The 14,341-nt window shown below is 56.1% G+C and overlaps 2 protein-coding genes and 1 non-coding gene across 3 annotated transcripts; 2 read left to right on the top strand and 1 right to left on the bottom strand.

The window, feature by feature from the left end:
* Positions 1 to 5,289: 5,289 nt before the first annotated feature.
* LOC126304722 (putative protein TPRXL) lies at positions 5,290 to 6,690 on the top strand (the record flags this gene model as incomplete). The annotated part of the gene is made up of 2 exons (XM_049991898.1): positions 5,290 to 5,667; positions 6,183 to 6,690. Coding segments are annotated over 2 exons (789 nt in total), but the record flags the coding sequence as incomplete, so codon positions are not given.
* A 465-nt stretch (positions 6,691 to 7,155) lies between these two features.
* LOC126304669 (rho GTPase-activating protein gacQ-like) lies at positions 7,156 to 8,073 on the top strand (the record flags this gene model as incomplete). The annotated part of the gene is made up of 1 exon (XM_049991840.1): positions 7,156 to 8,073. A coding segment is annotated over one exon (918 nt), but the record flags the coding sequence as incomplete, so codon positions are not given.
* Positions 8,074 to 10,227: 2,154 nt separating this feature from the next.
* On the bottom strand, positions 10,228 to 10,301 carry Trnav-uac (transfer RNA valine (anticodon UAC)). Its single transcript has one exon. It is a non-coding gene; the product is annotated as a tRNA-Val (tRNA).
* Positions 10,302 to 14,341: the final 4,040 nt, after the last annotated feature.

Genomic DNA, 14,341 nt, shown 5'->3' with positions numbered 1-14,341 from the left:
GAGGGACGCGGGGTGGCGTTCTCGATTGTGGGGCGCGACGTTCGTGCCGATGGAGCCGAATCCGGAGGACTTTGGCACGTACAAGTCGTATGAGGACGCGATGAGGAGGTGGGCGTCGGTGGTGCAGGGCCAGAGGGACCTTCCTCCGCACGCGTTGGAGATAGCGGACGTGTTGGTGATTGCCTCGCCTTACGCGTCGCGGTCGACGCAAGAGGAGGGGGAGGCGGAGGATCGCGTGCTGAGCGATCCGGTGAGTTGTTGGTCGAATCCGATGGAGGTGGCGTTTTTTCGACGCGGAGGTGGACGCGGGTCTCCTCGAGAGGCCGTTGGGGTACGCGGAGTACGGGGGGGGGGGTGTCGAGGAGGGCTCCGTCGTTTGTGAGCGTGACGCAGACGATGAGGAGCCAGTTCGACTCGGCGTTGTCGGGGTTGATAGCGAATGGCGTGTCGAACAGGGCGGCGCACGGTGCGTACAGCCCGCAGGTGTTGGGCGAGTTGCCGGCGCCCTTGTTGAGGACCGCGTTTTACGGCGCGTTTACGAGGTCGTCCGAGGACTGGAGGAGGGCGAAGATGGGCGAGGGGTGCGCGGGTCCGGAGGGTTTCGCGAAGTGGGTGCGCTCGAGGATTTTTTCGCCGATTAATTACAGGACGCTCGTGAGCGATGCGGATTACCAGAATCGCCTGTGCGGAGAGATGCAGATGCTGCACGCGCTGCTGGTGCCGCTGCCGATCGCGCCGCACGGGAGGGTGGACGCGTCGGTGAACCCCGAGTACTTGGAGATTTTTTCGTTCTTGTCGAAGAACCAGAAGAACTTGAACTACGAGAGGGTGCTGAGCGTGTTTCGAAGCGGGCTGAAGTTGGACGAGTTCATGAACATTTTGAACGCGAGCGTGGACGCGGAGGGGAACAGGTGCATCGAGATATACACGTTGATTTCGTCGTGCCTTTGCGGCGGCGATTTGCGTCGGTTGTTGGATTTCTTCAAGTGCAGCCACAGCGAGTTGCTCCACGCGAAGGTGGCTTACTTTTTTTGCGCGGTGTCGAACAGGAGGTTCGTGGGGGAGTTCGTGCGCGACCTCGCGGACGGGGGGGAGTTGGAGATGTTGTCGATGGTGGCCTACGCGCTGACGTACTTCCAGCCGGTGGCGATCGACCTCTTTCCGTACCGCGCGGAGGTGATGGAGTTGGCGTGCAGGCTGATTGGAGAGGTGCACAGGGGCGCGGTTGAGCAGGTCTTGGTGTCGTACTACGTTGACTTGTGCGAGCACGGCGTGTACCTGCCGATAGACAGGGCGACGCGGGTGAGAAAGATGCCGTCGACGGGCATTCCGCAGTCGGCGAGGGGGGGGTTGCGGTCCTACAGCAGGGAGTTTTTGTGGGGGTTGTTCGAGGGCATGGCTTGCGGTGCTAGGAGCGTGGCGCTTTTGTTTTTGTTTTTGACGACTCGCGTTCTTCGCCAGGCGCACGAGAACGCCAGGCTGCGCAACGCGCTGTTCGCGCCGCCCAAATCGGTCCTCGAGAGGGGCATGATGAGGTTGGCAGCGAGCAGGCGCTCGCACGCGCAATTTGCGTTCCGGTCGATTGGCGCGGTGTTGGTGGCGTCCGACGCGAGGTTCGTCGACTACTGCATGGAGTCGATCGAGTACCGGGGAGAGGGCGGGAGTCGCGACGGTGCCTTTCGGTCGCTGTTCCTGGTGCGGAGTCACGCGCCGATTCCGTACCTGGAGTTCTTGCTGGGGGTCATCAAGGCGGCGATGAGGAGTCCCGTCGTGTACAGGGACATCAAGGTCAGGATGAGCATTCACCGCTCGTCCGACAGTTGCCTGTACCCGGTGCCCGTGCTGTTCTTGCTCTCGTCTTCGACGCTGTCCGAGGTGTTCCAGGGGGTTGTCGGCAGCGCCGAGTGCCTCGACGCGGCGACGCTCCTTCGCGCGAGGCTGCTGAAGCTGCTGCTGAAGTTTTCGGTGCGGCTCGCGTCGCCGTGCCATGAGTCCTCCGAGGAGGAGGGCAGGGATGGCCTGTGCGCGCTCAAGGTGTCGCGCGCGGAGCTCTCGCAGCTCGTCTCCTTCTTGAACTCGACGAGGAGGGACGTTCGCTCCCCGATCGCCGACGACTGCAAGGCGCAGCTCCTGCGGTGCGTTCAGTACATGTTCAGAGTTCCGTCGTTTCTGCAGCTCGTCTCGTCGGACGATCGGTTCCACAAGGCGCTCTCGCGCCTCTGCAACAGTCCCCCGCAGAGACTTAATCTCGAGGCCTGGCGCTGCTTCCATTCGCTCCTCGTGCACCACCACCCTTGCGCGCAGCAGCTCTACGAGAAGAACTGCCTAGGCCTCTACTTTCACGGCCTCAAGACCATGCACAACATGGTGCTGATGCAGAACATGTTCGAGTGCATCTACGCGCTGCTCGTGCCCCTCAGGAAAAAGCGGCCCAAATCCAACTGGCACCACCACTTCTACCACGCGCGCGCGGACCTCGCGGACAAGTCGCTCGGCGTCGCCAAGGTCATCCATCACTACTTCGTCGAATCCGACAGCTACGCGCAACTCTACTCCATCTTCCAACGACTCTCGGCGCAGAAGTTCGGCTCCGCGTACGCGTACCTGTCCAGGATTTACTACGTCCTCTGCTATCGGCAACCCGCGCACAAGTCGGTCAAGGCGCCGCCCTCCTTCCACGAGCTGATAAACTGCACCTACTGGAAGTACCAAGAAAAAGAGATCACCAACCACGTCTCGAACCTCCCCTAAGCGACCCCCGCCCGTCACCTCGCCCCGCGCGGCGAGCCGCCCCCGACCAGCACGGTCTTCCGAATCCGCTGGCAGAACCGACTCCCCCAACTCTGCGCGCACCCCTGCGCCGCCGCCGCCGCCGACGGCGACAGCTCCTTGAACACCACCAGCCAGTTGTCCGTCGACACCTTCTCTCCGCCAAATCCCGCGTGCAGCAGCGGGTTCGTGTCGTCAATCGCCGACTCGATCCAGTCTCTCGACCCCGCGTCGAACCCCTCGCGCAGGTCCACCACCACTATCTCGTCGAAGCAGGGAAACTCCGTCCTCCCGCCCTGCTGGCTCAGCAGGACGTCGCTCAACCTCGACTGGCCCCAATCTCCCCTCACGAAAATCGGCCGCTTGCTCTGAACCGACGCGATCCACTCCACCACCAACTCCAGCAACTCGGCGTCCTCCGCCACCAACCGAATCGCCAGCGGCCTCGACGACGTCCTGTACACCATCTCCGACTTGACCTCCCTCACCGCGTCTATCACCGCTGCGTCGGCCCGACTCTCGTCGCACCTCAGCGCGCACCGATCGCCCCCGGCCCGCGGCCACGCGCCCCAAAGCGCCAAGCACGCCACCACCAACCACACCCATATCCCCCTCCTGCCGCGGCCACTCCTCCTCTGCAAACCCACCTCAACTCGCGCCAACGCGCACTCGGGACAACCGACCCTCTTCTCCGACGACGGCCAACCACCACTCTTCCTCAACGCCTCCTCGCGCACCCGGCGCCTCCTCCTCGCCACCCCCAACTCGTCCAACACCGCGCCCGTGTTCAGGCACTCCTCGCCGCTCTCCTCCCCCGACTGCGAAACCGCCTCTGTCGCGCTGCCGCTCTCCTCCTCCTCCTCCTCCTCTCCGCCGCTCCGCGACGACCATTCGCTCCTCTCTTCTGCGTCCATGTCCGCAACGTGCTTCCGAAAACCGCGACTGCGCCTCCGATCTCTAGCGCAAAACTGCTCCCAAAACTCTGCGGCCCACGCCGCTGTGCCTTCCGAGACAAAAAAAAAAAAAAAAAATTATTAATAAAAAAAACAAAACAAAAATGTAAATAAAAAACGCTCTATAACGCACAAGACCCGGAAAATTAAGCCACCCATTGGAAATCCACCGCCATGCAGTCCGGCAACCAATCTATCGAGGAGCGACAAAAACACGCCATAAAAAAGCTTCAGTCTCAGAAAAACCCCCTCAAAAAATGGAGGTATCTCAAATCTATAGGTAATGCTCGTGCCCCAACCCCCCACCTCGCCCAAATACCAATCTCACCCCCCCTCCCCCAGATAACGCCCTCCTCATCGCCATCACCAACGTCTACACCCAAGAAATCGTCACCTGCATCTCCGAGAGCGTGAAAGCCCTTCAGGCCGTCAAAGGTACGCGCTAGCCCCCCCCCAAACGCCCCGCCAAAACCCCCCTCTCACGCCCCACTCAGAGAGCGAAAAAATGAAACCCGCCCACTTCCAAGAAGCCCTCGACATCTACAAACTCCTCAATCTCATCATGGACCACATCGTCAAGAGATACGACAGCATATACCAATTCGGAGAAATCAGTACGCAACACCCCCCCCCACTCTCCCCCACTCTCCCCCCTCGCTAACCGCCCCCCCAGTCTCCGTCCTCTCCAAGGGCCTCGCCATCGAAAACCGCCCGGAAGTCCGCGTCCAAGCCTTCTACGGCCTCGTCAAACTCATCGAAGCCCTTCTCTTCCTCGGCGGGGAAGAACTCGGCGAAGCCCTCCAACTGTTCAAATGCTCCATCAACCTCGCCGTCTTCAAGGGCAAACTCTACATCCCCAGCCACGCCGAGGTCCCCGCCACCACCGACCTCAAATACACCCTCACCCCGCGCCTCGGCGAGCCCACCGAATCCGAATCCGTAGACCTCTACGACTGGTTCCTCTACCACATCTCCACCAAAACCAACGCCAACGTCTACAACTTCTGGTTCAAAACCCTCGCCTCCTCCTACCTCTCCATCTTCTACCCTGACCTCTTCAACAAGTCCAGCGAACTCGACACCCCCGGACTCGAAAAGCCCCCCCTCCCCCTCTCCCTTCACCTCACCCTCATCCGCCGACTCCACTCCTGGCGACACTCCCAAACCTTCCTCTCCCTCCTCAACGACGACGCCTACTACTCCTTCTTCTACGAACTCGCCCTCCGCACCTGCTCCCTCGAACTCTGCTACTGCAGCGACATCCGCAACACCATCGAGTTCTTCCACTCCTGCCTCATCTCCGACTACAAACAGCGCCAACGCGCCCCCCCCCAGTGCCAAGTCCGCGCCATCCGCTCCACCTTCTCCATCTTCAAAATGTCCCTCACCTCCAAGTACCTCGAAGAATTCTCCTCCCTCGTCGACGCCGTCTGCGACTGCTACCTCACCTTCGCCGACGAAGTCATGCCCACCGTCAACTCCGTCTGGAACGCCGTCCTTCACGCCATCATCGACGCCATCAACCAATTCGTCTCCCAGTCCAGGTCCACCACCTTCGGCACCATGACCAGCCAAGTCAACAAAATCCTCTCCAAACTCCTCAACACCTTCTACCAAATATGGATCCGACTCCCCGACGAACTCTCCGACTTCGCCAAACTCTTCGACGGCCCCAACTCCAAAAACCTCCTCTCCCAACCCAGCTTCCAGCAGTACAAAACCATCCTCATCAACCTCCTCACCATCCTCGTCGACCTCCCCTCCGACCCCTCCCAGACAAAACACATCGCCCACAACAACCTCGGCCTCTCCACCTGGGACCGCAAAACCCTCGAGCGAAAATGGCTCAAAATGTTCAGACTCTTCGACACCACCCAATTCACCCACCAACTCTCCGCGCACCTCTGGGCCGAAGTCAAACACGTCGTCCACCACATCTCCAAACTCAACCTAAACCTAAAACTCTACCACCAAGACGAAGAAATCTCCCTCTTCCAAAACCTCCTCATCTGGCTCCTCAGAGAGTGCTACACCTCCCAAGACTTCAAGTGCCTCTCCTACTCCCTCGAGTGCCTCCTCACCCTCTTCGGCTGCTGTCAATGCTCCACTCCCACCTCCCTCCTCTTCACCTCTACCTCGCCATCCACACCGTCCTCAACTCCGAAAGCGTCCTCGTCCACGACTGCTTCGTCTACCACGTCCGCCACATCATCTTCCAAGGCCTCCCCGGCTGCGTCTCCCTCCTCCCGCAACTCCTCTCCGAACTCGAACGACTCCTCCTCTCCGAACTCCTCCCCAACCACCCCGACGCCTGCAAAACCCCCCTCTCCCTCCTCCAATCACTCGTCTCCCTCCTCGACCTCTACACCACCTCCTCCCTCTCCGACGTCACCAACATCCTCAAACTCCCCCCCCATGACTACCAACTCAAACTCTTCAAAATCCACTCCCACATCCTAAAATCCAACTCCTACCCCACCGACGTCCGCATCCACGCCATCTCCAGCTCCTGCCTCCTCCTCTCCTCCATCACCTCCCCCCACCCACCACCCCCGGAACTCACCCTCTCCCTCCTCCTCTCCCTCATGGAATCCGCCCGCGACCCCTCCCTCTCCCTCCACGTCGTCTCCTCCTTCCTCTACCTCAGCTACTTCTCCGCCCAACTCCACTCCCTCGACCACTCCTTCCCCGAAACCCTCCTCTCCTTCCTCTGCGACCACATCCAACTCTCCATCACCGTCGGCAAAAACCACTCCCTCAACGAACCCCTCATCGACCTCCTCTTCCACACCCTCACCACCTGGCTCCTCAACTGGCCCAACACCTTCCTCCACAACCGCCGACTCGCCAAATACATCTTCAACGTCATAGAACTCGGACTCCTCGGACGCGTCCTCACCGACGTCTACTCCACCAACACCTCCAAGTCCCCCTCCCACCTCATCTCCCTCCTCAACCACTCCCCCAGCCACGGATCCACTCACGTCAAACTCGCCGCCGAAGACACCCTCTACTCCCTCCTCTCCCTCTCCCCCTTCTCCCCCTCCCCCCCCTCCTCCCTCCCCCCCCTCCCCGACCCCTCCTCCCCCCCCCACTCCCACCTCTTCCTCACCAACAACTCCAAACAAATCCTCCACCTCCACCAACGCGACTCCACCCTCCAACTCGTCATCCGCGACTCCATCGGCTCCCACTCCTGGACCCTCCAACACCCACCCTTCAAACACTCCCTCAAACCCCCCCTCCTCTCCCTCAAACCCCCCCTCCCCAACTCCACCCACCTCCCCCCCCTCTCCCCCTCCCTCACCTCCTCCTACCACTCCCCACCTCCCCCCCCCCTCTCCTCCCCCCCCCTCCCCAACCCTCCCCCCCCTCAGCCTTCCTCTCCTTCCTCCAATCCTCCCCCCACCTCCCCCCCCCCTCCGACTCCCCCTCCAACACCTTCTACCGCAAACCCACCAAACGCAACCTCGTCTCCTCTAACACCCCCTCCGACTCCTCCACCCACCTCATCCGCAACCTCCTCCTCCACCTCCACCTCCTCCCCCCCCCCCACTCCCACCCCACCGTCCTCCACTACTCCCCGCAACTCCAACAAGACCTCCAACTCCTCGACCAAACCAAATCCATCCCCTCCATCCCCTGCGTCGTCCAAAACCTCTCCCCACTCAACACCTCCTCCCTCTACCACTCCTTCGTCTGCCTCCTCGGCACCGGCTCCCCCTCCCACGCCATCCGCACCTACTCCACCACCTCCTTCGAAATCGTCTACGCCGTCGACCCCGACAACCTCGACTCCACCACCTACCACGTCAAAGTCGTCTGGATCGAATCCTCCCCCAACTACCAACCCAACCTCGACCACTCCCAACTCAAACTCGTCATCACCCTCCTCCCCAGACCCCACAAAGTCTTCCAACTAGGCGTCTACAAATCCAACGACTGTCCACCCCTCCCCACCATCCTCACACACGACTCACTCGTCGACGGCCGCTCCCTCTACCCCCCTCCTCCACCACGCCTGCCTCGTCCTCTACAAAACCCTCTCCCCCCCACCCCTCCACTCGCCCCCGTCAGTCCAGATCCGACCTCATCCAACACATCTCCAACTCCTACCCCGCCCTCTCCCACCCCCCATTCCAATTCCCCTACCACCTCACCCACGACCCCTCCTGGATCCAACTCCAACCCTCCCCCTCCCCCCTCCAACGCACCACCTCCAACCACTTCCCCACCTCCCTCAAATCCAAACTCAACCTCGACTCCCTCCACAAAGCACAACTCGCCCTCATCTCCAAATCCAACTCCCTCTCCTCCCTCTCCAAATCCCCCCTCCCCTCCAAATCCCCCCTCCCCTCTCAACCCACCCCCCCCCCCCAGCACCTCCTCCTCCCCCCCCTCCCTAAAACCCCACGTCTCCACACTCGACCTCCTCTCCGAACTCAACTTCGACGAACCCCCCCGCCCCTCCTCCCCACCCCCCTCTCCCCACCCCTCCCTCTCCCCCACCAACCTCCAACTCCTCTCCAAACCCGTCCTCCCCAAACCCGGCTCCCCCTCCCCCCTCTCCCCCCCCCACACTCCCAAGACACTCGCAACGACTGGCCCTCCTTCTCCAACTTCCTCACCCTCTTCAACCAAGAATCCCGACAAAAACTAGACAGCCAACCCTGGCGCGACTGCACCTCCCCATTCGATGACGTCTGAACAAAAAAAAAAAAAAAATAAAAAACTTATCCGTTAACCCCCCCCCCCCCCACCACCATTCCATTCTCTCCCCCATGACCCTCCACTCTCGAGAACTCCTCGTGCTCTCCCTCTCCTGCCTCGCCTACCTCCTCTCCATTAAGTGGCAGGCATCCTACGACTGGGACCTCCTCTCCCTCTCAGACCCCACCCACCACGACTCACCCTGTCAATCGTGCGTAACCACCGCACACACATACACACAAAACAACCACTCACTCTCTCACCTCTAACCACCCACTCTCTCAGCATCGAACCCGTCGTCTACTCCAACGACAAACGCGGTACGCCCTCGCCCCCCCCCCCCTCACCCCGCCCCTACCCCCCTCCATCTCTCACACCCCCCCCTCCTCAGTCAGCGTCATCTTCTCCCTCTCCAACAAACTCGTCGAAACTAGCTGGAACCAATCCACCAGGGCCGTCAAAATCACCAGAGAACGACCACTCCCCTCCTGCGCCCTCATGATGGCCGTACAACAACTCGAATCCAAATCGGCCCTCGTCATTCTCACCAAACAATACCAACTAACCTGCTTCTCCCTCCCCACCTTCGAAAAACTCTGGAGCAGAACCGTGCCAAACCTCCCTAACTCTGTCGACTCAATGACTCTCGTAAGCAAAAAAATCACCACCGACCCCACTCCCATCAGCCCTCAGGACGACGGAGAAGTCTACATCGCTCTCGAATTCAAAGAAAACAAACGCACCAACCAACACTACAAACTCATCTACGCCTTCGACCTCCAAGAAGGCGAAATGAGGTGGTACCACCACATCGACCACAACAAAGAAGACATGCCACACCTCCACCAATTCCGCAAACATGCCAAAACCCCACAAAAATCCCCTCTAAACCAACTCATCGACACCTACCAACCAACCAACCTCAACTGGAGACACTTCAAAGACTGCCTCGTCAAATGCGCTCTGCCTCACCACTGGTATTCATCCCTCGACACCCAACTAAAAACTGCCAACTTCGAACTCTCTGTCTCCACAAAAAAAAATGTAATCTTGTACTCACACTCAAACGGCATAACTGTCATCCATCTCTACACCGGCATCGCCCTCCTAGAACTCCCTCTAGCACCCTTTAAAACCTACGCCGACATCAACTGCGACAACTCAATCGACGTCATCTTTACCAAAGACTCAACTCTCCACGTCTCAACTCTCGGCTCCACAACCCTCGAATCCATTTACCCCCCTTTTCAACGTCTCGCTGACTCAATTCACCTCGAGACCACCCTCCAGCTACTCCCCCCCCCCTCATCCTCCAAAACCAAAAACCCCCCCCCATCCATCGTCCTATCCAACAACCTGGGCGACGTTCTTTCCATTCACGGTCACTCCGGCACCATAGAATGGATGTCCCCGCACGCACCTCAACGAACAACCCACCCTGCTCACCTACTCCACCCAACACCCCATCGGACCCTCTGTCCTATGCATCTCGTCCTCCCAACTCACGCTCATCCGTTCTGGAAAGATCATCGCCGTAAAACCGCTCCACTCAAAGCCCTCCGTTCACGTCCGCCCCGTTGTAGCTGACCTCACCAACGACGGGAAAAACGACCTCATCTTGTCCACGCCAAACGGATACCAAATATACCTCATCAAGTGGAAACACACCCCCCGCCTACCCCCTCATGGTATTGACGTTCCTCTTATCCTTGGCCATTGTATCTCTATCCAAACTCAAAAAAACACTAACCCTCAACAAACCAATCGCCCTCGGCGGCCAAGACTAAAAAAAAAATGATTCCGACCGGATTCGAACCGATGACCTTCACGGTGTAAGCGTGATACGATAACCAACTACGCCACGGAACCTCAATCTCTATATCTCTTCTATCCAAACCCTTTCTATCAATCCACCCTCCCCATTTCCATGTACACACCTAAAATCCACACACGACCTCTCCTCAAGCCACCTGCCTCTCGGCGTCGACAAACCCCTCCCTTCCGCACCCTCAACAACCGCCATATTACCTCCCTTCAAAACCCATGCCCTCACAAACACCGCATGCCAATGCGCCCCGTCAACAGAATCTGGGTCCCAGCGCATCATGACATCTTAGACGACTCAAGTACGCACCTCTTTCCCACCCAGCAACACCCCCCCCCATTTCCAACACCCACCTCCCTTAACTAGACTCGCCCTCGAGAACCCTCGGCGCACTCGCACACGCCATCCGTACCGCCAACAAAAATGGCGTCCCAACGTATGCATTCCTCTCTCTCCCTAACCCCCCTGGCACACACAATACACACTGTACATACGATGCGCACAGTGCGTCCGTGCAGCAGAACCCTTATAACCCTTTTTTTTCCTCCCTATCACCAAGCAACTCGGTACGAGTCATCCGATTCGGCCTGTCCCTCCTAAACGATGTACTCGACAAAGCCTTGGACATGCTCCAAAACCTCCACCCAGAACTGAAAGGATCTATAGAGCAGTCCTCGCCCAACCACATCAACCCCCTCCCTGAAATCCCGCTCTCCTTCAACTCCGTGCAAACATTCGAACCAAACGCATGGAACAAAGAATGCATGCACCACCTAAATGCGCACTTCCCAGAACGCTCTTGTCTCATACGATTCACTCTAGTCCAGTGGGAAGGAGGGAGCGATCTACTCATCTGCGCACATCAAGCGCTCCTAGACGAACTGTCTCTAAATTGCATCCTCGTCAATCTGCTAGATCTGTACGATGAGGCCATGGGACACAACGTGCCAACCCCCAATCATTTTCCTGTACTCAAAGACACAAACCAACTCTTTCCTGAAACCGTCAAAAAAAAACTCGACGCGTGTATGTCCTACAAAACCCGCGCTCAATACCGACTGCAAACTTGGATAAACAGAGACTGGATCACCTCTCATTTCGTCCAACTACCACCAGATGCCGATTGCACACTCACCACCTGTCACTCTTCATTCGTACACATCAGCCTTTCTGTACTCGACACACAAAGACTCTGCGATGCCTGTCGAAAAAAAAAACCTACCACTTGAAGTCGTATTAACTGCTTTATTCATCAAAAATATACTGCATCAAATCCCCGACGAGATTATTCATCGCTCCGTCTTGTTGCGGTTTGCGCGCGTCGTCAATCTGCGCTCTCTGTTTGAACCTCCCATCAGCGCCCACATCGCGGCGCAACTGTCCACCCTCCTCGTCAGCAACATCCCTGTTGACGATAAACCGCTCTGGCGCCTTTCGAAAGAAATTGACTCCATCTATTGCAGCCAACTGCTCAATGAAAATGGCATCTACAAAAGCATCGAATTCCTTCCGCATCTCGTCAATGACGCCACTAATGACCAAACTCGTAAAAAATACATTGCGCCTCTGTTTGAAATAGAATATCTGTCGCACACCACCCAAATGTCAGAACTCAGAAACGCCAGATTTAACATAGAAAACTGTACCTACGTATCGCCAAGTATATCCAGTCCGATCAAATTGCTAAGCTACCATATCGGAGACTCGCTGAACTTGTCCGTCACATACAAATCTCCACTCTACCAAGAAAGCACGATTAAATCTATTCTACAAGGCATGCTCAAAATAATCAAAACGCGATTGTAGACCGTAAGTTCCTGCCATCTCGCCCTATTGCTTCAATTAAATAAACTTTTCTAACCAAAAACTTTTCAATTTTTTATGCCACGTCGCCTTACGCACTCTCCAATACAAACACCATACACGTCTCGCCGAACCGAAAAAAAAAGCAAATTGTTTGACCTCCGGAATGGTTTTTTGATATTTCAACTAAAGTGTGATGGACAATGCACCTATCGCTTCCGACGTCGTCCAAGGCTCGAACTCATCTAACGAGAAAGATATGCTTCCTGGTGGACGTCTAAGAGTGGCACCGCAAGTTTCAGTTGCCCCTGTACCAGGCGGCCCCACCTCTACCTATTTCCTTTATGCCGTCGCCTATTTTACCGTTCTCTCCTATTCCCCTTATGCCCTCCTACGATGGTCGTACCGAAAAGGGCACCCGCAGCAGTCGCAGAGCCACAAAAAGACGGACCCCGGCTTCCCATTCCCAAAAGGAGGCTGGGGCCTATGGTATGTCCTATAGGCGATCCTTACTATTACCTCAAAACAGATGAACACATTAATAAAATACGCGAATCAGAAAGACGAGTGGTAATGCAGTTGACATACATTTACTTACTGGATGACAATTCATCTGTCTCGCGTGTGTAGAATTCTCTTCAACCAGATGAAATCGTCGTTGTCACTCAGTCTTCTGACAGCCCCGACAATGTCGTCAAGCTCATCCTCAACTCCAATGTCATTAAACACATAGAACACAAAATAGATGATATCGTCAACTTGCCGCTCGATCCGTCCGACAAATTCTTCTTCTCTCCGACTCGACTCTAGACGTCTCGTTAAGTGAGCAAACTATACAGCATATCAGGCAGTTTGTCCGTTCAGGGGGGCATACTATTGTCGTTTAATACAGCACGTCTCTGCTCTAGACAAAATTTTTCCAGGTAAACTCAAGTATAGACGGGGACTAACTACTGTCGACAAGCCTATTGAAATCAAAATAGACTTGTGCCCAATAGATGAAGAAATATTCGGCAGGTACGTTCCCTCAATTTCAGACCAAAAACTGTGCTTGAAAATGCAAAGAGGCCGTGACATGTGAATCTGTGTAAGTGACATTTATAGTGTGCGTGTTCGCTCTAACGGTTCGACAACACACATTTCGAATGCATTTGACTTGCGCTGACTTTTATGACAGCTGTCAAAATCCCCCTCGTTCAGGCTAACCGTTTTTTTTCGTACCGAGTTTTTAGGTACGCCGCCGAAGTACGTCAATACCAACGCCTCGTTCTGAGAAAAGGGTATTCAGCGCTTCACGACCCTAGATCCGTGTGTAAAAAGTTCTTTTAGAAGAGACCGGGCCATGTCCGAACCAGCCTTTGGTTGTCAAGTTTTCTGAAGGAGACGGAATCGTTTACCACACGCTCACTTGCCATTTAGCAAGCAAGGTCGGATCTCAGGGCGGAACTACGTTCCAAGGGCTGTCTGAAATGCTCGAATCTACCTTCCAAAGAATTGGCAGCTGAAAACCATTCAAGAACTCAAGAAAAGGTCTCCGTTGCCCCTTATGACCGTTACGGCTTGGCAGGCCGCTCTGGCGTGTGGATATTTTACCTCTATCAATACGGCTAGGGTCACTCATCCTCTCACGTTAGGACTGCTTCTTTTTTCGTTGTTAAGAACACATCTCAAGAGAACGCTTAAAAAAAAACGACGTTGACAGGAATTAACTTTTCTTTAACCTGTCAAACACCGAATTTATTGGTACCGGGTGTCCCACCGGAATAATTCCGCTGTGGTTTAAGCGTATGGTGTGCTTGATGAGATAAGGCTTGTCTTCGAGCGGCTTTGGATTCCAACGAAAGCCATTTTGGCGATAAAATTTTCCACCTCGTTCGGACGCTCCCCAGGGCCGAATCGTACTGCACCAGCCATGCATCCTTTATGTCGATCTCGGTTGATCCAATGCAGTTCTAGCTCTTTATTGGCTGAATGCAAAATCTGAATCGAGAGAAAGAGTCAATAAAAAAAAAACGCCACGAGGTTGACGTATTTTTGTCTCGCGCGTTCGCTTTGATACGCTATGCAGTTCTGACATACAGACCTAAGGAGTAGTGTTCGAGTGGGTTCGGTAGAATCCACAGAACAGGAGGGATCGTAGGTAGAATCGTACTCGACTAGAGCGAGCATGGAGTGTCGATACTTGTAGTGCTCATTGGGCATGTATTTTTTTTCGATATTCGAAGAAGAAATCCGAGAAGTTGTTGTTGGAGCTCATATGAGGCATCTGTCTCGCGTGTGT

The sequence above is a fragment of the Schistocerca gregaria genome, unplaced genomic scaffold (genome assembly GCF_023897955.1).
Source record: "Schistocerca gregaria isolate iqSchGreg1 unplaced genomic scaffold, iqSchGreg1.2 ptg000182l, whole genome shotgun sequence".
Classification (NCBI taxonomy): domain Eukaryota; kingdom Metazoa; phylum Arthropoda; class Insecta; order Orthoptera; family Acrididae; genus Schistocerca; species Schistocerca gregaria.
The sequence above is the reverse complement of the archived record's forward strand: the minus strand, read 5'-3'. Positions and strand labels throughout refer to the sequence as shown.